This window comes from Camelus ferus, chromosome 7 (genome assembly GCF_009834535.1).
Source record: "Camelus ferus isolate YT-003-E chromosome 7, BCGSAC_Cfer_1.0, whole genome shotgun sequence".
NCBI classification, from domain to species: Eukaryota; Metazoa; Chordata; class Mammalia; order Artiodactyla; family Camelidae; genus Camelus; species Camelus ferus.
Window position 1 is genome coordinate 62,756,315 of NC_045702.1, and position 25,974 is coordinate 62,782,288.

The window sequence follows — 25,974 nt, forward strand, 5'->3', positions numbered from 1 at the left end:
ATGTACTGAATTTGTTGGAAGAAGACACTTCAATACCATATGTATCTACAATATCCACAATGAGAATGGTACTCTCTGCATATGGCATGGGGGTGGGGGGCTGGTCGTCACTGGCTATCCCCTTTCTATCTTCTGAAAGCTTGCTGAATCCTTTATCTCTTTATGTCCTCTTTCTCATCTGAAAATGTTTTCATTCCTTTCTATAATTTTAATATGATTTCAAGAGTATCATGTGATAAAGACATGCAATCAATAAACTATCCTTAGCCATCAATTATACATAAAATTAGCTTATTAGTTATAAATGTAGTTTATAATTATTAAGTGATTCATTATAGAATAAAATTATTGTATTAAAATTAATGTACTTTTAGCATTTTTATCATATTTCTTCTTTTAACATCAACATTTATTTTGTAGGTTCAAAGGAAAAAATTAAACATGAAAATTATAATTGAGTTACAATCTTGTATTGGTATAAAAACATATCAGCAAATAAGATGTCTGAAAAGGAGGGTACTTCAGAAGAGCTAGAGAAAATCACCAGTCAATTTAGGAAAGAATCTGAATCACGGTCAATGGAGGAGCCTGAATTTACTAAAGAAACATCAAGTTCATTAAAGGAAGCTTCTGATGCAAAACCTTCCAACCAAAGTTTTGAAACATATCCTAGAAGGGATACATTAGGTACACAAGATGATACTTCAACATCTTCCTCTGGAAGTAAGCCTGAGAGAAATGAAGAGCAAAGGAAAACTCTCGAATTTTCTGAAACAATCACTAGATATGACTGCTTGCAGTCAAAAACTGAAATTTTACAAAGTTCATCATTGTCAACAACTGACATGATTGCTGAAAATCAAGATTTGGTTAACTCCCTATCTCATGAAACGTTAGAAAAAATTAGTCCACAACTCTCTGAAGAAAATCAGAAAGGAGATGGCTTAGGATCAGATAACTTTACAGTTAACCTCAAAGCCAAGGGTTTACAAGAATTCCCTAAGGACATTTTAAAAATCAAATATGTAAAATATCTATATCTAGATGAGAACAAAATCAAAAGTTTTAAAGGGGCAGACTCAGGTGATCTGCTAGGACTTGAAATTCTATCTATGCAAGAAAATGGGTTATCATCACTTCCATCTGAAATTCAGTTACTTCATAATTTAAGGGTATTAAATGTCAGTCACAACCAAATATCAAATATACCTAAACAAATATCACAGCTTGGGAATATCAGGCAACTGTTTTTAAATAATAATTACATTGAGGATTTTCCTTCTGGCTTGGAAAGTCTTGGAAACTTGGAAATTTTAAATTTGGCTAAAAATAATTTAAGACATATACCAGATACTCTATCTAGTTTGAAAAATGTGAGGGCTCTCAATCTGGAATATAATCAGTTAACAATATTTCCTAAATCTCTGTGCTTCCTTCCAAAGTTAATTTCACTAAACCTCACTGGAAACCTGATAAAAAGTTTGCCAAAAGAAATTAGAGAGCTTAAAAATTTAGAAAAACTTTTACTGAATCACAATAAACTTACCTTTTTGGCTGTTGAAATTTTTCAGTTGCTCAGAATGAAAGAACTCCAACTGATTGACAATAAATTGGAAATTATTTCACACAAAATTGAGAATTTTAGGGAACTTAGGATTTTAATACTCGATAAAAATTTATTGAAAGATATACCAGAGAAAATTTCCCACTGTGTAATGTTAGAATGCCTTTGTCTTAGTGATAATAAATTAACAGAACTTCCTAAGAACATCCATAAGCTTAAAAATTTAAGAAAACTCCATGTAAACAGAAATAATATAGTGAAAATACCTGAAGATATATCACATCTGAATGATATGTTCAGTCTAGAATTTTCAGGAAATGTAATCACAGATTTTCCCATTGAAGTAAAAAACTGCAGAAAAATAACTAAAGTTGAACTGAGTTATAATAGAATACTGCATTTTCCACTAGGTTTATGTGCTTTAGATTCTCTTTATTATTTGAGTTTTAATGGAAATTACATTTCAGAAATACCTGTAGATATATCTTCCAGTAAACAACTGCTTCATTTAGAGTTTAATGAAAACAAACTCCTCTTATTTTCTGAGCACTTATGTTCTCTTATTAATCTTGAATATCTGGATCTTAGTAAAAACAAAATAAGGAAAATTCCGCCATCTATTTCCAATATGGTATCCCTCCATATTCTTATTTTATGCTGGAATAAATTGGAAAACTTCCCTATAGAAGTGTGTACTTTAGAAAATTTGCAAGTACTTGACCTTTCAGAAAACCAAATACAGAATATTCCTTCAGAGATCTGTAACTTAAAAGGAATCCAGAAATTAAACATCTCAAGCAATCAATTTATATATTTTCCTATTGAACTTTGCCAACTTCAATCACTGCAAGAGCTGAATATAAGTCAGACAAATGGGAGAAAGGTAAGAGATGGATGTTTTGGGATTAGGGGGAAGGTAGGACTGAAGGGGATCAAAGTCTAAGCTATAGTTTGTGTGTGCATGTGTGTGCATGCTTAATATACCTGGAATATTTTATAAAAGACAGGCTTTTCTTTTTTAAACCCAAGCATGGCTTACAAATAAACTTCTCAACACAAGAGCTTTATAGGAAAATATTTCATTATAATGAAATGCCAAGTTTTAAAAGCTGACAATTTAATAGATTTCTTTTTATTTCAGTTTAATTGTAAAAGAAGTTTTAAAGTTATAGATGTAATACAAACACATTATTGAGAATTTGGAAAATTGAAAAAAAGAAGTAAAAATAAATTCCACAGGCATATCATCATAATATAACTACTGGTCATACGATGATACGGTTTACTTTTATTCTTGCTTTTTCTTATGCATATGATTTTATAAGCAATTATACAATACTATACACTCAATTTAAAATTCTTCTATTTTCACTTAACATAAGAATTTTCCCATGATATAACTTCCTAATAATTAGTGTAACCAATACACGATTTATGTAACTAATCCTCTATTGTTAAGCATTTAGGGATGTTGTAATTTTTCATCATCATAAATAACTCTGTGATGAACTTCTTCATAAATATATAGCCTTTTTCATATTTCACTATTTCCTTAGGGAATTTCTCCTTAAAAATTGCTAGATCAATGGGAATAAATGTTCTTACAGCATTTCATTTTACTCACTCTTAAGAGTGAATTTTATAGAAATACTGTTTAAAACTCAAAACATTACTGATATATATTAAGATCTTAGTAAACAAATGAAAAGGAAACAGCTATTATCTATCTTTAATTTGACCATCACATTCAAATTAAAGTCCTTGGATAGAGGCCAGACTATTATCCAGAGCAAGATTCCCCAGAGTCTGTTCCTAAAAACACTAGTCCCATAAGCTTTGAGATACACTAGTTTCTTCTCTTAGAGAATCATAATGAATTCAGTATATTAAAAACTCTAAAGGGTTCTGCACTAAAGAAACCAGTTTGTCCCTATTTAACCCTCATTTCCCAAAGTTATTTGACCTTTTTAAACCTCCAGAAAGGCTACTCCAGAAAACACTTGCTTAAGTAGATGGAATGAATAATGATACATGTTATATTTTAAAAGTTGCCCTTACAATGAATATATATATATGTTCATGTATAATCGAAAAATTGTGCTCTACACTGGAATTTGACACAACATTGTAAAATGATTATAAATCAATAAAAACTGTTAAAAACAAAACAAAACAAAACAAAAAAACAAGTCATAAGTCTTGAAGGAAAAAAAATTTTTAAAAAAAGTTGCGCTTGTATGTATTAATTCTGCGTTGTTATCACCTGCTAATTCTTTGGCTGATTTATAATTTCATTTTCTCCTCCTGTATCTCAGTGTGGAAGTCCACAAGATTGTGTCCTTAATCTTCTCTTTTTTATTAACTCTTCCCTAGACCTCACCATTCACATGATCCTCAAATCTATGTAAATGGAGCTAATCTCTCACCAGTGGCCTAGTCCCACAGTTCCCAATTTCCCTGAGAGTTCCCTGTTCTTCTATTCTCAAACATTCTCAAACTCAATATAATTTCAAGATCAAACTCATCTTTCTTTCCCATGCAACTCCCTTCAAAACTTCTCCATTTCTGTTTGTGATGCTACTTTCTTCAGACCTGCCAATCTAGAAATCATGGAACCATCACCAGTTATACCAAATCTTACACCAAAATTGTTTCATTTTTCCTCTGAAAAAGCTCTTGGATCATCTCCTTCATTTTCCAGTATCACTGTCGCCATCCTGGTCCATGGTCATCACTCACTTTGTGCCTAGACTACTCCAAGAGCCTCCTGCTATTTTCTGATTCAGTCTCCTCCCTTTTCTTAGGACTTGTCAGAATTGTCAGGGTTCATTTCACAGGACTGTTCTCAGGAAGCCAGATTCCATATCTATCGACCACTCATGGCGGATGGTTACTAAATACACCATTCCACATCATTACAAAATCATTTCAGAGGTCAACAGATGGAAAAACTGATTTATCAGAACTCCTCTCAAGAAGAATATTCTCTATCACTGGAAAGATCACTTTCATCACCCTTTGGGGTGGAGGTAAGATGCCCAAGGGATTAACTTATATACTAGGAGACAGTCACTAAACAGTCATCTGAAGATAAATCAGGTTAGTCACAGGGCTTTTATTTTACTGAGTGAAGGATGTCCAACGGGATTCTTCCTTCCATAGTAGCTCTATCATCACACAGTTGTCAGGCACTTCCCCTAATAAATGTTGAGCAAGTAATTCAAGAATATTTATTTGAAGGAATGTCAAATTACAGACCTACCTGTCTTAATCTGACTCCTACCTCATAGGCCCAGATTTCAAGTCTTGCCATAGCCTGGTTTCATATTCCTTCTCTAAATATATCTCCCTCTGCTTCCTATCACCTCTTTTTACGGTCAGATTCTCACTGGCAATTTTTACACATGATATCTGTCTTTCCTGAAATGTCCTGTAATAGGATCTGTCCAATCCCATTCATTCTTAAAAGGCCATTTGAGTTCCACCTATTACATGAAGCTTTCCTTTTGTTCTTGATTTGTACTGATATACATTCTCTAAACTTCTATATATATGTTATTGTACACTTTATTTTGGCATTGGATTAATTATTGCTTAATGCTGATTCCTGAATGTTTCGTATGTGTGTATTTAGTTCCCTGTACTAAATTTTAATCTCCCTTAAGTTAGGGATTGTCTCATGTCTTACTGAATTACACTTTTTATATATGGAAAAACAACAAGCATGATATCCAGTATTCATCCTGTTGTCTGGTTATTTCTGAGGGGCCAGTATACTCAAAATTCTTTCGTTCACTCATGGCACTTCCTTTATTTCAGAAGCCACTCTGCTGGCCTTATTTTTTCTGAAGATGCATATTTCTTCCTTTGCCTCAGCAGAGTATCTTAATTCTTGTTACTTTGCAATACTTTTGTATTAGGAATTTTTATTTGAGGCTACATTGCCAAACTATGTGTGTCCATTATAAAGAGAGTTATGGAGTACTTACTCAAAATGCATCATGATTGGGAACATGTATACAAAAACTATAAAACATATGTCATGTCATTTAAAAATCCAAGGAAAACATACAAGGGACTAATAAAAAGAAATGTTCATAAGAGCAGGAGTAAAGCGATCAAATATCGAAGAGAATAATTTAGAAAGTCTTCAAAGAGAAGAAACCAAAGCAGGGTAAGCTTTAGGGAGGGAAGAAAGGGATAAGGTGGCAACAAACACTGAATGTTGGGAGAGTGAGGAAATTGGGTTAGCACGCCACATGGTTGAATTGGTGGCATTGGTTGGAATGGGGAGATATTTGGATGCTACAAAATTTGTTGTAGGTTTTATTAAGAAAGGAAGGGAGTCACAAAGACTTTGTGACACAGTAAAAATATCTCCTTTTTAAGACCAAAAAAACCCCTCTTCTTCTATTTCATTTTAGAAAAGGTTTTAGTCATATAAACGTTTATTAAAAATATAATTGTTTAATCTTTGTTACAGTTAACAAGACTTCCAGAAGAGCTGGCTAATATGATTCAACTTAAAGGACTTGATATCTCAAATAATGCAATCAGAGAGCTGCCAAGAAATATAGGGGAATTGAGAAGTCTGGTTAGCTTAAATGCATACAACAATCAAATAAGAAATCTGCCGCCATCTTTTCTATCTTTAAGTGCTCTCCAGCAACTTGACCTGAGTGGTGAGTGTTATACATAATCAATAAGCATAATCAGTAAGTTGATTATCAGTTTCTAGGTTGCAAATTTTGCTGACAAGATAAAACGGCAGTCAATATAATGTATTAAGTACCCATTGGAAGAAAATGGCTCTTGTAGGTACAGAAAATAAGAGCAAAGCATAAGGTCCTTCTGTGAAAGGGGTTATAATCCAACTGGGAAACCTCAACATATTTTCATTTCATTTCTATCTTCTCTGCCTATACAGTATTTCTTCCCTTTGTGAACCTGATCTTACCCCTCCCTCTACACATACCTACCTACACAACCTTAGGTCAGCATTTTCTTTATATTCCTTTCTCTGCTGGTTCCCCTGATGCCACTTCCATGCCCTACAATATTCTCATACCTTTCAGTTCTTTACAAAGTAAATCATTACAATAATCAGGAAAAAAAGTAAATCATTCACTCTAAAAATACCAGAAAAGATTTCCCAAAGCTAGACTGGTATTTTTCATTATGAAATATTTCAAGCTTATAGAACATAATAAACACCTATATGCCTACTGCCAGATATAAGGAATGTTAACATTTTGTGAGTTACTTGAGATAATTTTGATTGTTAAGAAATAAAATAATAGAATTGAAACTTCTTTTGTACGTCTCCACAAACACATAACCACTGTACTGAAATTGGGGTATATCTTTTTTCTGTCCATGTTTTTATACATATATATCTATAACAAAGTAACATTAGTTTGAGTTTTTAAATTTTATTAAATCTAAAAGACTATATGGTATGTAATTTACCATTCAGTAACTTGCTTTTTCATTTGTCATATTTCTAAAATTAATCCATGTAAATATATATGTAGATCTATTTTATTCATTTAAAATGTTGTATAATATGTATAATATTCAATTATATGGTTAAACAGCAATTAATCCATTATCCTGTTGGTAGACAATTAGGTTGTTTCTAGTTTGTTAGCTACTATAAACATCCCTGTACATGCTCCTGGTATACATCTGCTTGAGTTTTTTTAGTGCATATAGCTGTAAGTAGAATCACTGGATCAGAGGGTATATGCATCTTCAGCTTCACCAGATTTGAGCAAATTTATGTCCATAGTGGTTGTATCAGCTAATCACATAAACAGTTGAGTTTCTAAAAGTGTATTTTTCAGTTGGAAGTAGCACTTATAACCAGAGCCCTGCATCTTCTTAAATTTAGAGGATTTCCAGATTAAAAACAAAGGTCATCTTTTGGGTGCAATAGTATTGGCAGTACAGTAAAACCTCCAGCAATGAATCAATGCTTAGATATAGTGCAACTGGCATTTATCTCCTGAATCCCCAGAACTCCTAGTAAGCTGGTTGTGTAGGCACACATCAGTTTGCAATAACTTGCAGTAACTCAGCCCTGCAATTTAAATTTTTGGTCCCAGTTTTCTATTATGGCAAAGTTTTACTATTGTTTTAGGGAGGTTATATATTTTATCCAAGTGCAGGACATACTTCATTCACCCACTATTTGTGCATGAAAAAAACAAGGCTGATCAGAGTCTTCTTACTCACTGGAGAATATAACTACCAATAGAAAGCATAATTCTCTGGAGGCTCTCTAGTGCAAGAATCAGAACAAAATAGGAAGATCAAAGGCTTTCCTCTAAGCTTCGCCAGGTCTCTGTTAGTCCTCATTAGACAAATGTATTAGTGAGGATCCAGTAAGAAGACAGAAATCACACCTTAGTTAATGACTAAGTATAACAGTAACCACATAACTAAAAAGGTAAAGAGAAAATCCAAGGTTATCACAAAGGTAGCAATGGCAGGAAGCAATAACAATCCTATAGCTGAGGGAATAAAGTGAAGAAACTGGAATTATTAAAGCTTAGAAGTTTGGAGGAAGGGTCACAGAGGAGTGAAATTCAGAAGTCTGAAGATGGAGTTCTGCTTGCCTGGTGCTGGTTCCTCTGAACTTGGGGGTGGTAAGAGAGAGAGAAAGCGCGTGTGTGAGAGAGCGAGCATGGGCAAGAGAGCTAGTTCTGTGAATGTTGAGAAAACTGTAAACTGCATTGAGCTGTTACAGGCAGGAACTGCTGCTGGTGGGGTAAAGGAGTATTGCTGGTATGACACTCAAGGAAAAACAGTCAAGGAGCCCACAGAAATGGGTTTGGAGCTAAGAGACAATCGCTAGACAATTGGCATACACACACTCTCCAGTTTTTATTGCCAGATTTGAAGTTAGAAGGCTTGAGTTCAAGTCTTCTCGTTTAATGTTTCCTCCATTCATAAAATAAAGCTAACTGGAATACCCTTGTTACAGATTTGGTTTGCCAACTGAATGAGACTTTGAAAGCTGGTAGTATCTGTGAAAGCACCAGTCAGACAAAAGACATTTATATATAGTCTTGTGAATTAGACCCCTCTGTCACTAACTCTAGTGGATTTAGGAAGCTGGATAATCCCTCTGAACCTCAGTTTTTCATGCATGCTAAGCATGCACTCTACCACTTGAGCTATACCCTCCCCTCTTTCAATTGATTTTAATTTATTGAGACTTGTTTTGTGGCTTAATATATGAAGAATGTTCTATGTGCACTTAAGGAAAATGTATTGTTGGAGTGTTCCATGTATCTGTTAGGTAGAGTTGCTTTATAGTGTTGTTCAAGCCCCCTATTTCTTTACTGACCTTTAGTCTAATACCTCACTTTCAAAGTGGATAGAATATTTAAAGTCTCCATCTGTTGAGAACCACCTCTTGCTCCCTTCAGTTCTGTCAATATTTGCCTCCTATATTTTGGGATTCTGCTGTTTTCTGTGTATATATTTATCAATGTTATATCCTCTTACTGTACTGACCCTTTTATCAATATATATTGTCCTTCTTAGTCCTTTTTAATAGTTTTTGACTTACAGTCTGTTATTTGAAGTTATTAAAGCCATCCCAGCTCTTTTGGTTAGTATTTGCATGGAAATCTTTTTCTGTCTTTCAATATCTGGATCCATAAAAGAAAAGAAAATACTGTGTTCCCAGTCTTTGCAGCTTAGCTCTAAGCCAGGACGCCTATGACTGCCTTCGCCTTCTTTTCCCACTTGTGTGAAGCCCAGAGACCCACCGCAGGTGAAAGCCCAGGATGCTCTCAGTTCTCTTCCGAGCACGTGTCCAGCCCTAGACGTGCCTATCGTGCTCCATCTTCCCCAGGATCCGCTTGGCCCTTCTGAGCCCTACTCCCCCAAGAAACTTCGTCCTTTGCCTCCTCCTTCCTGGGCTTTTGGATCTGTTTGTTGCTTTCCCTGTCTGCTATCCCTTGCCCCAAGTAGGCACAAATACTGCAAGTATTTACATGTTATAACAACTGCCACTGGGAAAGCAGCTTGAGCCTGAATCAGGGGAGCAAAACAAAGGTCAGTCTCTGTGCTAGTCCCTTTGGGAACCAGCAGACAGGTTAAAATGCAAACCTACAGTATTAAAAGGGCAAGTACCATATTAGCTCGCTGGCACCAGCAAGCTGCAACCAGGAATGTGCGCTGCCCTCCCTGACTGTCGCTGCCATGCTGGAAAATGGAGGATGGTAGGGAGATGAGTGAAAAAGCCACAGTGTTCTCTCACCAAAATTCTGCTGCCTTTTTCTTCATTGAGCAGTATCCTAGTTACTGGAAAATTCTAGACTAAATTCCAGAATTCTGAAAAAGCTGATTCTATCAGTTCTTTCCAGTCTATGATTGTTTCAAGTGGAGGGGCTGCTTTTTTGAGGCCTACACTGAATTTTCAGTGACATTCATTTGGGTGTGGTTTTTGTGTGTATTTATACCTGCTTGGATTTTGCTGAGCTTCTGGTCTGTGTATTTATGAATTTTACTAAATTTGGGGACTTTTCAACAATTGTTTCTTCAAAAAAGTTTTCTGCTTCATTTTCTCTGTGTTCTCCCTGAGAGACTCCAATTACCTTTTCATACTGTCCTACCAACCTCTAAAGCTATGTGTGTGTGTGTGCGTACACGCATACAGAGCTTTAAGCATCTTGTATTTATCTGCCTCCAAGTTAACTGAATTATCTCTTCTACTGTTAAGTCCATCCAGTTAATTTCTGATTTCAGATATTGAATTTTTCAGTTCTAGAATTTCCATTTATTTCTTTTTTATAGTTTGTATTTCTTCCCTAAGATTTCCTATTTTTCCATTCATTATGAGAGTATCTTTCTTTACATTCTTGAGCATTATTACAATACCTGCTTTAAAATTCTTATATGTTAACTACAAGAACTGAGTCATTTTTTTCTCTTGGGAGGGCACATTTTCTTTTTTCAGTTTTTTGAATCCTGAACTCTATAATTAATTCTATTTATCTCCAAAGAATGTTGATATTTGTTTTTGTTGTTACTGTTGCTTCATCAGGCACTTAAGTTGGCTGGATCAAAAATACAAACTCCTTCCCTGCAGTTGGCAGTTCCTTGTATCTCAGTTCAGTACTGTTAACCATTAACTATTATATCAGTTATCTATTAGGGTGTGACGAATTTCCACAAAGTTTAGCCTCTTAAATTAATAAAACATTTACTCCACAGTTTCTGAGGATCAGGAACCCAGGAAGCATTTAGCTGACTTGTTCTATCTCAGAGTCTTATATGAGATTGCAGCCAACCTTTTGACTGGTGCTGCAGTCTGGTTTAACTAGGGCTGGAGCATTGGCTTCAAAGCTTATATATGTGTCTATTGACAGACAGCAGGCTTTACTTCCTTGCCATATGAGCCTCTATGACATGGCAACTGGTTTTGCCAAGGGCTAGTGATACCAGGGAATCAGAGAGAATATACATAAATCAGAAGCAGTGCACACTCCAAGAAGCAATGAGCAATGCTAGTACTCAGATCCTGGTTTGTAAATACCTTTCTTCACTAAAAGGAACCAAGTTTCCTTCCCTTATGGCTAAAATAATACAATATAAATATATAAATTACATAAAGGGAAACTTAAGGCCATTTCTTGTTGGAATGACGACAGATTCTTTTGTCAGTTATCACAGTTTTACTTTTTATGTCAAGTTTATATTAGATTAAGATCGTTTTGAAAAAATTACGTTTAGGGAAGTGGAGCTCCTTGAGGGTGGACCAGACTTAGCAACTCACTTCCAAATGATGGAGTATGGAAAGGAAAAAAATCAAAACATTATATTGGAGAAATTTGGCAGACACTATTTTAATAGCCAAAGGAGCAAGTTTAATGTGCTAGTGATATCTTGTGGATGTCAGGCATCCCTGGTGTGATGAGAGCACTTCACCTCTCTGGTATTCTTTTCAAAAACCCATAGCCCCAGCCTATTTAGTAGAAAATTTATCAGATAAACTCATATTAAGGAATATTCCATAAAATATCTAACCAGTACTACTCAAAACCATCAAGATTATGAAAAACAAAGAAAGACTGAGAAATTGTCACAGACCAGAAGATATAAGTATATGCAGTATGTTTTACTGGAAGGGATACTAGAACAGAAAAGGACACTGATGAAAAATCTAAAGAAATCCATTGAATATATGTATGTTCATGTATAACTGAAAAATTGTGCTCTACACTGGAATTTGACTGTAACTCAATAAAAAATGTTAAGTAAAAAAAATCTAATGAAATCCAAAAATGTCCAAAGTTTATTTAATAGTAATGTGTCAATGTTAGTTTCTTGGATTTGACAAATGTAATACAATAATGCAAGATGATAACACTAGGGGAAACTAAAACCAGATGAAGAGTATATAGGAACTCCACAATTTCTGCAGCTTTTCTGTAAATCTGAAATTATTCAAATAAAAAGTTCATTTAAAAATTATCACACCTACTCTATTAAGTCCTTTCCTGTATTAAAAGAGGAAGGCCTCCTATCTCATTTTGTCATCCTCTGTGAGAGAAAGGAACCATTGCTCTGTTTCTATATTTCCTCCTTTTCACTCCTAGCAAGTGGACAACAGTAAGAACTTACGATTTGCCAGCATTGTGAGGCTCCTCTGGTACTTTGTGTTTTCTTTTTAAACTTTTTTTTATTGAGTTATAGTCAGTTTACAGTGTTGTGCCAAATTCCAGTGTAGAGCGCAATTTTCAGTTATACATGAACATATATATTCATTGTCACATTTTTTTCGCTGTGGCTCCTCTGGTACTTTGCCAGTGAGACGTGGTAGATATCCTCTTACATAGTTGTCTCCATAGCTTTCTTTTACAGAAGGGTATAATTTCTTTTTCTACTAGGAAATAAACTGACAGCTCTGCCTAGTGGTATCTACAACCTTTTTTCACTGAAGGAGATAAATTTTGATGATAACCCTTTGTTGAGACCTCCAATGGAAATCTGTAAAGAAAAACAACTGTATACTATTGCACGCTATCTACAGAGGGCAGATGAAAGAGATGGTAGGTGATGAGCAAGTGACTGGTTAGCTTACAAGTCATTTTCTAGTATCATCTGTAAACAAAAAATAGTTTGCTTTAATTTAAGGCTTTCAACCTGGCAGAGACATTAAAATACGTATCATCTTCCCTTTCCTGAAGATTAATTTATATTGGTAACTGAGATTAAATCTGGGTCCACACAATTTGAACCACTGGAAACAGGTAAATCCAAGTGGAGAGGGTGAGCTGCTTTCCACCTATTGGTCTCAGTGCCCTTTAGTACGTTTTTCATCATGACTGTGGCCAGACTCAGAGAATCCACATACAGATTTCTTCATCAGTTCTGATATATATCACCATATACAGTTGTTATAAAAGTCATATTTGGCCTTGAAGGAAGTTCACAGATCCTTTCATTGATGCCACACAGTTTTTGGCCCGTTATGATAACCTGTCTGCAATCTTTGCAATCTTCATTCCATCTGCTTTTAAGTGCTCCTTTGGTTGTTCCTGATTATTTCAGAAAGGGGGTTCATTTTCTTTAAATGCCCTTCCACGGGACCAGATGGAGACTGGTTTCTCCAAGACTCTGGGATAGAAGTCTCACTGTCCAATTCTTTCCCTGAATCTGAGTTCCCAACAACTAAGCTTCTTCCTGTGACTCTGACTTTGCTGCTCATTGTTCATCCTTAGAATAGATCCAGATTTTGGTCCTCCAATTTAACATGTATTTAAGAAGTATTAGATAAATATAATGCTCCAGATTTGGGAAAGGAGAATACAAAACGGTCCCCTCACATTATTCTATCATGCACCCCGTCTTATGTAATCAGCAGCATAATCTCACAATCTAGTGAGATGGTCACTAAAAATGTACAGTCATCTGTAAGCCACAATATGCATGGCTACCGCTCAGAAGCTTTTGCAAGACAAGAGCCTCACTGATGGAGGGAAATACACAGTAGTTGTTTTCTCCAACTTTCTATGCAAGTAGGTTCTGCTTATTATTATCATAAAAAAAGGGGTATTTCCTGGTAACTTTATTTCTATTAAACAAAGCTCTTAGGGGCTTCCAAGGATTTATGAAGTATTCCTGTTAGGTAACAGTACTTTAGAGAAGGGCTGTAAAGTTACATGATTGAACCTCCTTGTTAAAATTCTGTTACTCAAGTTTCTGAGGAAGGGAGATTCATATGGTTCTAGCCTCTATGAGGAAAGTTCAATAGGCAACAGCAACAATCAAAGTCAGCAAAAACAAGAGAATCCAAGCCATTTATCTCCTTTCTTTACTCCAAAGGGGCCTTCATACTGTAGTCTTGGTACCCAGAGAGTGTGGAGAGAAATCATCATGGGAGATGTTTTTATTCTGCAACTAACAAAGAACATGGGGTCCCCTCCTTAAAATTTTACTTAGGAGATTGGATTTTCATTTATATCATTAACATACAATCTAGCCTAAGGGGATTAATAGTATGAATAAAATTTAAAAGACAGAAAGCATAGAACATATTTGAGATGATTACAGAGGGGTGGCAGATCGCTAGTTCTTGAAAATTCCCAAATTATCTTGGTTAACAAAAAAAAAAATGGATCTAGTTCAAATTAGCCAGAAGCCTTAAAAAAAAAAAAACAACTAAAAACACTCTACTTATATCTAAGGCACCATTCATTAAATAAGTGATTTGAATATAAAATAAGCATACATACACCATATTTATGGTAGATGTGAACTTGGTTTCTCAGGATGGTTACCTAAAGAAGCATATTAAAAAGCTAGAACTGAATGATGGAGTTAAATCTATTTCAAATCCTGAATAAATTAAAGGATTTGATGATCACTCTGAAATTGCTCTTAATATCCTTTTAAATAGCCATTTTGTATTATTTACGTTTAGGGTTATTCAGATTTTAGAAGAAATGGAGCAAATCGTTCAAATTCCAGTCTGTATGTTAGATTTGATTTTACTTTTCAATTCTACTTGACATGTACATCTTATAGGAGCACAGAATAGTAAGAAACCTATTTATAATATTAACTCAAAATAGATATTGACTCAAAATAGATGTTTTTCAAAAGAGATGGCCTAAATTTTCTTTTATGTTCTAATGTAGAGGAAATCTTAGAGAAGATCTTCAAGATAGTTGCCAACAATATTACTAAAGCAAATTTTGAATTTTTGTGTCAAAAATTAAACCTGGCAATCTCAGAAACTGATAAGTCTACAATGAGGTATGTATGAATGACAACATATAGTATAAACTTATTCTCATGTTCTGATTTAAATCATATTGATATTACATGGTTTTGAAACATTCATGGTAACATGAACTTTGATTTGCTGTAAAAGACTGATTTTAGTTTATTATATATTTGAGATCCATGTGGGTATAGTAGTTTTAAAGCAAATACCCTGAGGATAGACTACTTTGCTTTAAATCCCAACTAGCTTTGTAACCCTGGATAAGTTCCTTAACTTCTCTATGGTTCAGTTTCTTCAGTGGTAAAATGGATAGACTAACCAAAGAGAGCTGTCATGAGGTAAAATTATAAAGCATGGAGTACTGTAGCAGTAATGTACCGGTTTATAGTAAATAATCAACAATTACTTTGAGATCTTGAGTAAATCTCTCTTAGAATCAAATGTTAATTGTTGATTTTCTACAAGGAAACAAAGGATGGTATGGGATTAACATTCACTTACTATGTATGTGCCATATTCTGCTAAAATTTTATATAGATCGTCTTCATCAGTTCATTTAATCCTCACTTCAATTTGGTAAATTGGTTTGAAAACCTAGATATACAATACTGATGTAGTTTAAAACAAAGTTCTTAATTGATAATTAAAATAATTTTTATTTAAAAAATTTTCAGCACTGTTTCATTAAGTGAGACAGTCCATCAAGTACTTGATAGATGGAAAACGGAAAACTTGTCAGTAACCACTGCTGCTCTAAGAGACCACCTAACTCGGGCACTAACTATGATAGGAGCATATGAAATTATGGACAAAATAACAGCTTTAAAACTTTTTACATGTGCAATTAAATTCTGAACAGTTTATTCATAACAAGAACTGAGAACTTATGATGCACTTATATAACTGAAACTGGATACAAGAGAACTGCATGCCATGTCTCTTTTCACGCATTCCTAAGAAATGATGACAATTTATGGCTACCACTCTAGAGTCATCATAATAAAAATATTCAGGCACCATCTTGTGTATTTGTTCTGTTTCCTTGGAATTGTAATAATGAGTTTTTAAAAGAAATAATTCCATTTAAAAATTCTTCATTATGTATGGTTCTATACGATCCAAGATTTATAGGTAATAAGGTTATTAGTAACTTTCATTGGAGTTAGAAATCAGTGGAGTTAAGAGTTTCATTTTAGATGCTGGCTTAAAAACGGAAATGAATGTACTAACCCTACTGTTTCTCTGTTAGAAATAGGATAGCTCTGTTAAAAATACACCAAGGACAGTCAGTAATCCTCTAGCTGAGTGTCCAGACAGGGCTGATAAAGTGGCCATCTGTTGTCTTGGCTGTCATGCATGCCTGTCTCCTTCTGATGTCAGAAACTCTCTTTCATATGCGGAACCCATTTCATGTATTTTAGGTGGAGGTGACTTTGCAATTTGGAACCCCCCTCCCTTTCCCCTGTAGCCAGTGACACCAAGGCATTCTACCCATCTAACTACAGTGATTGATTCAGGGAAAATCATTTGACTCAAGCCAGGCCATTAAGAATTTCCCTTGTACCTTTCTGCACAGCTATTAGGCAAGATGCACTCCTTATGCTGGTAGGTTATGAGTCTTGGAGTCTTGGTCTATCATACACAGATTATGGAAGTCTGTCTGAGAGCTGGATGGAGAGAGACACAAATCTAGCTGTATTAGTCAAGGTTCTCCAGAGAACCAACAGGGTACATATATATATATGTATGTATGTATACGTATATGTGTGTATGTGTGTGTGTGTGTGTGTGTGTGTGTGTGTGTGTGTGTGTGTATAAAAGGAGAGTTATTATAGGAATTGGCTCACGTGGTTACAGAGGCTGAGAAGTCCCACAGTTTGCCATCTGCAAGCTGGAGACCCAGGAAAGATGGTTACACAATTCAGTGCAAGGCTAAAGGTCTGAAAACCAGGACCTCGAATGTCCAAGGGCAGCAAAGATGGATATCTCAGACTCAAGAAGAATCTGCTTTGCCTTTTTGAGTCATTTGACCCCAATACATTGGATGATGTCTGCTAGATTGGTGAGGGTAAATTTTCTACTCACACTAATGAATCAAATGTTAATCTCTTCCAGAAACACCCCTCAAAGATACCACACCTAGAAAGTGGTTCATCAGCTATCTGGGGCTTCCCTCAGTCCAGTCAAGTTGACATATAAAATTAAGCATCACGCCAGCCACATGTGAAACTAACAATACTTCTGGACTCTATTCACTTGCTTAAGTTAGTATGACCTCAGTTTCCCTAACTTTGAATGGAAGAAGACCTAATACAAATGGTTAAGAAGATTCTAGACATAGTATAGTTTTTGTTAACTTTATAATCTTCTACCTGAAAGATACAATACAGTTTGTGATGTGAAATCAAATTAATCAAAGGACTTAATTTTGCAGGTTGGATTTAAACACTGTATATTTTGTCTTTGTTGTTGTTTTGAAAGTACAACATGAAATATTGGTTCACAACTATAATGCCTATGTCTCCAGCTCTTCTCTATTTTTAAACCTTTTCCAGTAGGGATAAGATTGCCTAAGGATTTATGTTAGCTTAAGAATAGCTGCTGTTAATGTTCTCAACTGACGGCAAGGTACTTTCATAGAACATTAAAATGGGAGGAATCTTGGAAACTGTCTATCATTTTATAAATAAGAAAATTAAAACCTATAATAATTAAATGATATAAGCCAGTGTCTCTACCCTTCCTTCAGAGATAAAGATATAAAGACCAAAGAATTTTCTAGGTGAAACTTTGGTCTGAAGTTAGAGAGAGGAGGAAAAAAAAAAAGAAAGAAAGAAAGCTGGATAACATCACAACAATGAAAGCACTTTCATAGTTCCCAGTTCTTTTCATCTCTTGACAAACTGCTACTATAGCCTTTTAAACAAATGACCTGTCCTACAGATTCACCCAAACCACACTGTACATTGCTGCCAGATTTTATCTTTTAAAAACACAGATATAACTATATCAAATTTCTGATCAAATTTTTAAATTATTTCTTTTATAGCCTAGATCACTCCTTTCTTTCCCTTTCCATTCTCCAGTCAAGCTAAACTACTGAAAACTTCTCCAATATGCTATGAACTCTCTCTTTTGCATTTACTTTTCTTTCTGCATGGAATGTGTTTTCCTTTTCTCTGAGTACCTACCTCTCCTAGCTAATTTCCATGTCTCCTCCCTAAGACTTAGCCCAAATCATATCCACTTCCCTCTCCCTAAGAATCAAATTTGGAACAAAGATAAAGTTTGCAATGTAAATACAAAAATATCTAGAAAATAATGGTTTTGAGAACTTATTTCTTTAATTATCATGCTCTGCATATATTATACAATAATATTTATAAAATTAGTAATGAAAGATTAAACGCAATTGGAAATAATTAAGCATATGCTACAGCAAAACATGACTCAAAGACCAAGAATATAAAAGCTATGACAGGTGAAAATTTAAATCTCTAATATAACAGTAAAAACTATAATTAACTGTGTGTTTATGTTGGTGCATGACAGAATCTGCCTGCTTTGCAACTGAACTTCCTCCTCTCCTACTTTTGATGGGCTTTATATCATATCAATATCTTAGAAATTGATGTCCAGATCCTGAAAAATTCCCATCAAAAATTTCTTGTATAGTTATATTTTGTTTTTTAATCAGTCTGACAACTTCAGCTTTTTGATTTGAGGATTTAATCTATTTATTTTTATTTATTTATATTTTATTTAACTACTGATATTTTGGATTTTTTAGATATATTCGCATGCTATAAAATTCATCCTTTTAAAGTGTATAATTAGGTGAGTTGTGCAACCTTTACCACTATCTAATTCCAGAATATTTTCATCACTCCAAAAAGAAACCCCAGACCCATTAGCAATCACTCTCCATTTTTCCTTCCGTCCAGCCCCTGGCAATTAATAATCTGCTTTTCTCTATGGATCTGCCTACTGTAGATGTTTCATATTAATGGAATCATATAATATGTGGCCTCTTTTTGGAGCATGCATCAGTATTTCATTCCATTTCATGCCATAAAATGGAATGAAACGTATAATGTATGTATAATGTATAGATATATCCGTTCTGTTTATACATCAGTTGATAGAAATTTGGGGTGTTTCTACCTTTCATTTGCTATGAACATTTGTGTAAAAGTTTTGTTAAAACATCTTAAAAAAATTATTTTGGGTCTATAACTAGAAGTGGAATTCCTGGGTCATAGGATACCTCTGTTTAACTTTTTGAGGAGCCATCAAACAGTTTTCATAGTGGCTAAATCAATTTCTATTCCCATTAGCAATATATGAGGGTTTCAACATCTTCACATCCTCTCCAATGCTTATTTTCATTAAAAAACCGTTTTTTATTATACATATCTTAGTGTGACATTACATTGTGGTTTTGATTTGCAGTTGTCTCATGTCTAATAATGTTGAGCATCCTTTTATGTGCTTACTGGCCATTTTTATATCTTTCTGGAGAATTATCTATTCAGATCCTTTGCCTATTTTTTACTAGGTCATATCTGTCTTTCTAAATTCAGTTGTAATAGCTCTTTTTACAGTCTAGATACAAGTCCCTTATCAGATGTATGATTTACAAAAATTTTTTTCCCATTCTTTTTATTTTCTTAGTGTCCCTTGAGGTATAAAAGTTTTAAATTTTGATTAAGTCCAATTTGTCTAGCTCTTTGTTGCTTGTGCTTTAGGTGTTACATACAAAAAACCATCATATTCTAATCCAAGATCACGAAGATTTATACCTATGTAAGCCTATATTAATAGGATTTATACCAATGTAAATCCTTCTGCTCCCCCCAGTGACTGTAAGTAGCTGGTTTTCACCATGAATGCAGAAGGTTAGTTCTCAAAGCTACTGTAGAGGATGGGAGTAGAGTAAGCTAAAACACCACTAAGCTTGCTGTTCTTATCAAGATACAGCTGCTTTAATAAATGTTCCATAGATTACTGACAGGCTTTGGTTAATTTTCAGAATTCTGAAAGAAAATGATTCTGACATTTTTGAGGTCTGTTTTCTTGTTATTTTGGAGGAGAGAATTTTAGGGACTTTTGACTGCCAATTTTACTGACATTGCTCAATATATTCAGTTTTATATCTACTGTCTTGTTACATATTTTCTATTTGTCTCACCTGTTTTGTGTTTATTCTCTTCACCTGCCTTAATTTGATCAATAATTTTTAGAGCTTACATTATATATCACAATACACATATAGCAAAAATGTTAACATTGTTACTTTTACCAATTTCATTGTAGTCCAAAGATCTAAAACTCCTAATACATGTTCTCCCCTTCACTTGTCAGTTATCATACATTTAGCTCAATGTTTAAAATTGTCAAAATTTATGATTGTTTTTAAAGTTAATATATATGTATATATACACACAAATTATTTCTCCCAGTGTTCTTCACTCCTTCCTGCACTTCTGTCCTTCTATCTAGAATCATTTTCTTTCTGCCTGAAGAATTTCTTTTAATATTTATTTTAATCCAAATTTTCTCACAGTGACTTTTCTGTTATATTTGACCAAAACTAGCTTGGCCTTCAGGAATTCATTTCAATCACGTTAGCATATTACTTCTTACATGCTTCTATAGTGACCACCGAATTTTTCTTGGCTCTCCCAAAACTGAAATAGTTCGAGAGTCCCATCTCTCCTTAGAGGAGCTCACCAATACTTAACAATTCATTCATTCGGTTATCTTGCAACCACCGTTCTCTAATGGGTTCAAAAGAAAGCTATGATTTTAGAAAACAAATTTTCCCTTGAAGTCTGGATTTAATATGGGAGCAATGTTCTCATGCCCCTAATTTCTACAATTAAAAATCCATTTCTAATGAATAATATTTTATTGTATATTTACATACTATACTTTTACCAATGAGAACATATTTCTAATATTTACTATGCAAATTAGCAAAGCCTCTGGTAATCTAGGTTTTAGTAGCTGCCTACAGAGTATGGACCTTCCTGATTAAAATTCTAGCTGACCATCCTGAAAATTAAATCCCATATTATAGCAATTGCTCACACATATACTAACACATAGTATCACACTGCTATTTTGAAATATTTCAAATTTAAATTAAATCACACACACCAAAGCAAAAACCTCTATATCTGGTTCTGTGGCTATGTTGCTGATTTTTCTTTCCTACACTAACCATACTCAATCACATTTTCCATCTATTCTGTTTCTTGAACCAGCTAATTTGTCCATTCCCAACCCAGAGTCTTTGTACTTGCTGTTCCTTCTACCTAGAACACCTCTTCCTTTTATCTCCCAGACTTTTCCTTCTCAATATCCAGGTCTCAGCTCAAATGTTACCTCCTTAACAAAGACTTTTCTGAACCCCAAATTTAAAGTAGCTCATTTCACCCAAGACTTTCTCCATCAAACTGCCCTGCTTATCTTACACTTCAGTTTATGTGTTTATTAGCTCCATGAGAAGAGAGACTATCTTTTTATTCACAACTTTGTACCCAGTACCTAGATGAATGCTTTGGCATATGGTAAGAGCTCAGTATTTTTTTTGATATTCAAGTGAATGAATTAGTGTGTGACATGTGTTAGGACAGAGATAAAAAGAAAGCACCATGAGAACACAGAGCAGGAATACTTAAACCATAATGCCAGTACAGGCTGCCTGGAGCAGGTGTGAACCGTCTTGAACAATTTTCCTGATAAGAAGTATATGAGTCAGCATGGGCTGCCATAACAAAATGCCACAGATTGGGTGTAACAATAGAAATTTCTCACAGTTCTGGAGGCTGGGAAGCCCAAGATTAAGATGCTGGCTAATCTGGTTCCTGGTAAGAGCTCTCTTCCTGGTTTGCAGCTAGCTGCCTTCCAGTGTGTCCTCACATGATGGAAAGTGCAAACTCTGACATCTCTTCAACTTCTGATGAGGACAACAGCCTTATGAGAGTCGGGTCCCACCCTTATGATCTTATTTAACCATTATCACCTCCTCACAGGCCCTGTCTCCAAATATAGTCACATTGGGGATTAGGGCTTCAACATACAAATTTTGGGGGGACATAAACATTCAGTCCATAACAAGAAGCTATATAAAGAAGGGCAGGCATTGTTGGGAGACGTTCCTCCATGGGTCTCATGCTTCTGTGTATTTTACTGGGCAAGCCAAAAATGAGAGCACTGCAGGGCGTGGCACTAGGCCAGTGAAGTGAGGGCCTCACCCCAGCATGGCCTTAGCTTCCTCAGAAGGACCAAGCACCTTAGTGGCAGATGAGGAAAGGGAAGAATTTCCTTCTTTTTAAGACTGAAAAATATTACATTGTATGTATATATCACGTTTTGCTTATCCATTGATCCACTGATGGACATTTGAGATGCTTCCATGTTTTAACTGTTGTGATAATGTATAGTGGCCATCTCTGTTAAGAGCAAGGAAATCTGTGTAAATTTAGTTGGAAATGTTTAGGAACTATCATTTAGGAAAATGTTTAAGAAAATGTTTCTCTTCCATTGTCCCAGAGAAATATTTGTCCTTGGAGTGTGTGTGTGTGTGTCTTTGGTTCAGTAAGTTACCAGAAAACTACAGGAGAAATGAAGATATACATTTTGTTTCATACTGGTGTAGGGACTTGAGGAGCCTAAGACCTGAGGTGCCAAATGGGGCAATTTTGCTTAACTGCCTATTATTGAAAAACTCAGACTTAGGGAAATGTTTTGCAGAATTGTGTCCTGTGAATTGCCCTGCTGTGGTGGGGCTGGAGTTTGGGCATGAGTTGGGCTGTGATTCCTAGGGTAAAATTGATTGCTGTGGGTAGGCGTTAGAGTTATCCTAAATGGAGATTTTTTTTTTAAGGAAAACTCATTCACATAAGAATAACAGGGAAGTAAATTTTATACAGGACAACCAGGTACTGTTCTGTGTGCATGAAGGGAACTCCCAGTCCCCATGGAATGTTTGATTTTTTTTTTTCTTTTCCTTTGACTTTAGAAATAGTCATATTTAGCATCTGGTTTTAGTTTTTCTCTTGGGTTCTAAGATTCATTTTGTTATCTATAATCCTTCAGTAAAGTTGTAAAGGTAAGGTCATATGTTGAAGTGTGGTTTTTGGGGATTTTAAGGGACTCACCCCTTCTGTCAGAGAGCAGTAGCTTACTAAGGAATTATGGAAAAGTGAGCAGAGGCTCAAGGCCAAGAAAACTGAGAGGGGATGAGCTCTTTGGAAGAATGGCTGTAATCTATACTGATTCAGAAGTCAACTTAATATAATCCTCCTCCCTCTCCCAAATATAGAAGAGAAAGATTACAAAAAGGGAAGAAAATTTAAAGAGATGATCACCAGCTTATTGTCAGTCAAGTATCTTATTATTTTCATAAACATTAAAAAAATATTTAAACAAGGAAACTTTGATCATAGATGCTTTATCAATCACCCAGCATTTCAGTGCATTCTTAGATCACAATATGGAATCAAGATTAATTCAATAATATTAAGAGAGTGGTCAGATGAGAAGTATGGGCAGGATAGGAAAAAGCTGAACTACCACACTCAACTAATAATAATAGGGTTGAATCCACAGTGAATCAACAATCTCCCTTTCATTTTATGACGTGCTTCTGAAACATTACCTTGGAAAATTCACATTAATATCTAAAAAGCTATGGTTATATAATGGAACTACCTTGAAGTTTCAATGAATAAAAAAGGTTTTGCTTTAAAATGATTTCACAGAAAGGTAGTACTGGTGGTATGGGACATGGTTCCACAGAGAAAAAAAATTGAAAATACCATATATACTCTAGGTTAGCAGTTTTTAAACTTTTGATCTCAGGACTTTCACAATCTTAAAAATTATTAAGAACTCTTTAAAAAGTGGGTTATATCTATAAGTATTTATAGTATTACAACTTAAACTGGAGAAATGAAAATGTTTATTAATTTATTAAAAATAACCCATGTTAACACAAATAATGTATCCTTATGAACACAGATTTTCAAAAACAAAAATTAGTGAGAAAGGTGGCTTTGTTTTAGATTTTTGCAAATCTCTTTTACACCTGGCTTAATGGAAGACAGCTGAATTCTCACAGGGGCTTCTGTATTCAATCTATTGTGCTAACTACATTGTTTTGATTGAAGTACGTTAAGATAACCTGGCTTCGTGGATGTATAGTTGGAGAAAGGAATATTTTAATAACTTTTTCAGATAATTAGATATTCTTCACAATTGGTAGTATCTTAAAAGTTAGTTGCAGTGTAGAATCTGAAACTATCAATGAGCTTTTTGTATTCTGTTATATGGAAATCTATTGGTCTAAGGTGTACTTTGAATAGATTTTACTCACATGATTTTGTAACATCACGCACTGGTCATTTGAAAACACTGGCTTTGTGAATTTTGCAAGGATTCAGAACGTTGACACATTTTATTATACAAACTCCACTTGATAATACATTTTCTTCTGTAGAAAGGCCTTAAGAATTAGTAAGTTGTCAAGTTCACAGTGGTAGATAATTTTTTAAAAATTAATTTCTATTTGAAAACTTTAATTTTATTATTGACAACAAATACTGCTAGTGATTTTCCTTGAAAGGAGAGACTGACTTCATTTTCAAGAAAATATTTGTCAAATACTCAAATCTGAATGACCATAATTTGTCACTTGTTTTTTCAAGAAAAAAATGCTATTCCGTGAAAAAAGTAGCTAGTTAAAAACATGTATTCAGTGACTGAACTTAAGTAAAATTAATGCTCACAATTTCATCACGGACATTCTTAAGTGAAACAGGCAATTTTTTTCCTTACTGCAAGTGCATGGCAGTGAAGAACAATGACTACTAGAGTTTGGTGCCACTTGATCTGTGCTAAGGCCTCAGTTTTACTTACTATCGATTTGACACCACCACTGCAAATTCCAGCAGTAAAAAGAGTAATTAACACTATTATTATAAAGAGCTTTGACTTTGCAGATGCCCTGGAAGGGTCCTGGGGATCCCCCAGATGGACATGAATCACACTTTTGTGAACTGCTATGGAAGGTATTAGAATAAATGCAGATTAGAAAAACAACTAAGACTCAATCCCTATCTTCAAGTTCATCTTGTCGCAGAGGAAACCTATTGAGACGATTACAATATAGCTTTAGTGATTTAAGAAACGGCAGCAGTGTATAGGATAGATTAAAGGCAAGCCTGGAAATACGGACAACGTAGGATACTACTGCAGTAATGCAGACAAGCAGTAGGAGGGCCTGACCTAAGGTAGTGGCATTAAGAATGGAGAAACTTTTAAGATGGTGGAATTATAGGACTTGTTGACTGGTTAGATGTGACGTAGGCGGTCAGTTTGGTGGATAGTGATGCCCTTCCTATAGAGGCGTTACAGGGCAGGTTGGCAGGGAGGTGGGAGGACATGAGTTTCGTCTTCGATTTACTGTGAGATGGATGTTAGATTTCTAGATAGGGGAGTCAGCACAAGCAACCGGCTATTACTGCTCCTTCCTCGAGGGCCTTGCAGTTCTCTCGTTCACTCGCACAGTACTCCGCTCCTAACGTTGATTGACCAATGCAATGAATCTGGTCAGGAGCTCGTGACAGTAAGCTAAAAGGAGGATTAACTTTGGTAGTCATTTTATATACGTGCTTTTTTGAAATCACAGGAGTAGAAGAGATCAGGTTGACTGACTGTAACTACAGAATTGAACTCCCGCTTCAAAATCTTTCTGGTCCTAAACGGCCAGAATAAGCGGCGCTCTTGGGAAATGTCTCAAAAAGATTACGACAGCCTATAACCTACAGGTTTAGTTTGGAAAACCTGATCCGTACAATGCAGAATACCCAACACCAAGATTTATTACCATTTTCCCGCATATGAATACCTGTTAGACTGGTTTTACTTGGGGTGGGATGGGACTGGCCTCAGGGTCCCAACCGTCAGTGTGCAGGCGGCGTCTTTCACAATCTCCCGTTTCGCGAATATTTGGGAGTGTCTCTCAGAGTCCCCCGCACGCGGCCCTGGACCAGGATCAGGTGCAGCGGGTTAGCGCGCGAGCAGGGGGCGGTGCTCAAGCTACCCGCCCCGCTGACGCGACATAAGCCGAGATCACCTCAGGCGAGCGCGG

At 35.2% G+C, this 25,974-nt stretch overlaps 2 protein-coding genes across 2 annotated transcripts in view; one reads left to right on the forward strand and one right to left on the reverse strand.

The window, feature by feature from the left end:
- Nucleotides 1-25,916, reverse strand: part of ANKIB1 (ankyrin repeat and IBR domain containing 1) — a 205,346-nt gene extending 179,430 nt beyond the window's left edge. The window contains exon 1 of the mRNA XM_014553304.2: nt 25,732-25,916. The gene's annotated coding sequence lies outside the window, so the exon portion shown is untranslated. The remainder of the gene's footprint in view (nt 1-25,731) is intronic.
- Nucleotides 398-15,668, forward strand: LRRD1 (leucine rich repeats and death domain containing 1). The gene is made up of 5 exons (XM_006177781.2): nt 398-2,447; nt 6,048-6,246; nt 12,472-12,633; nt 14,725-14,842; nt 15,488-15,668. The coding sequence occupies exons 1-5, from the start codon at nt 501-503 to the stop codon at nt 15,666-15,668; spliced, it is 2,607 nt and encodes an 868-aa protein (XP_006177843.2). The 5' UTR covers nt 398-500.
- Nucleotides 25,917-25,974: the final 58 nt, after the last annotated feature.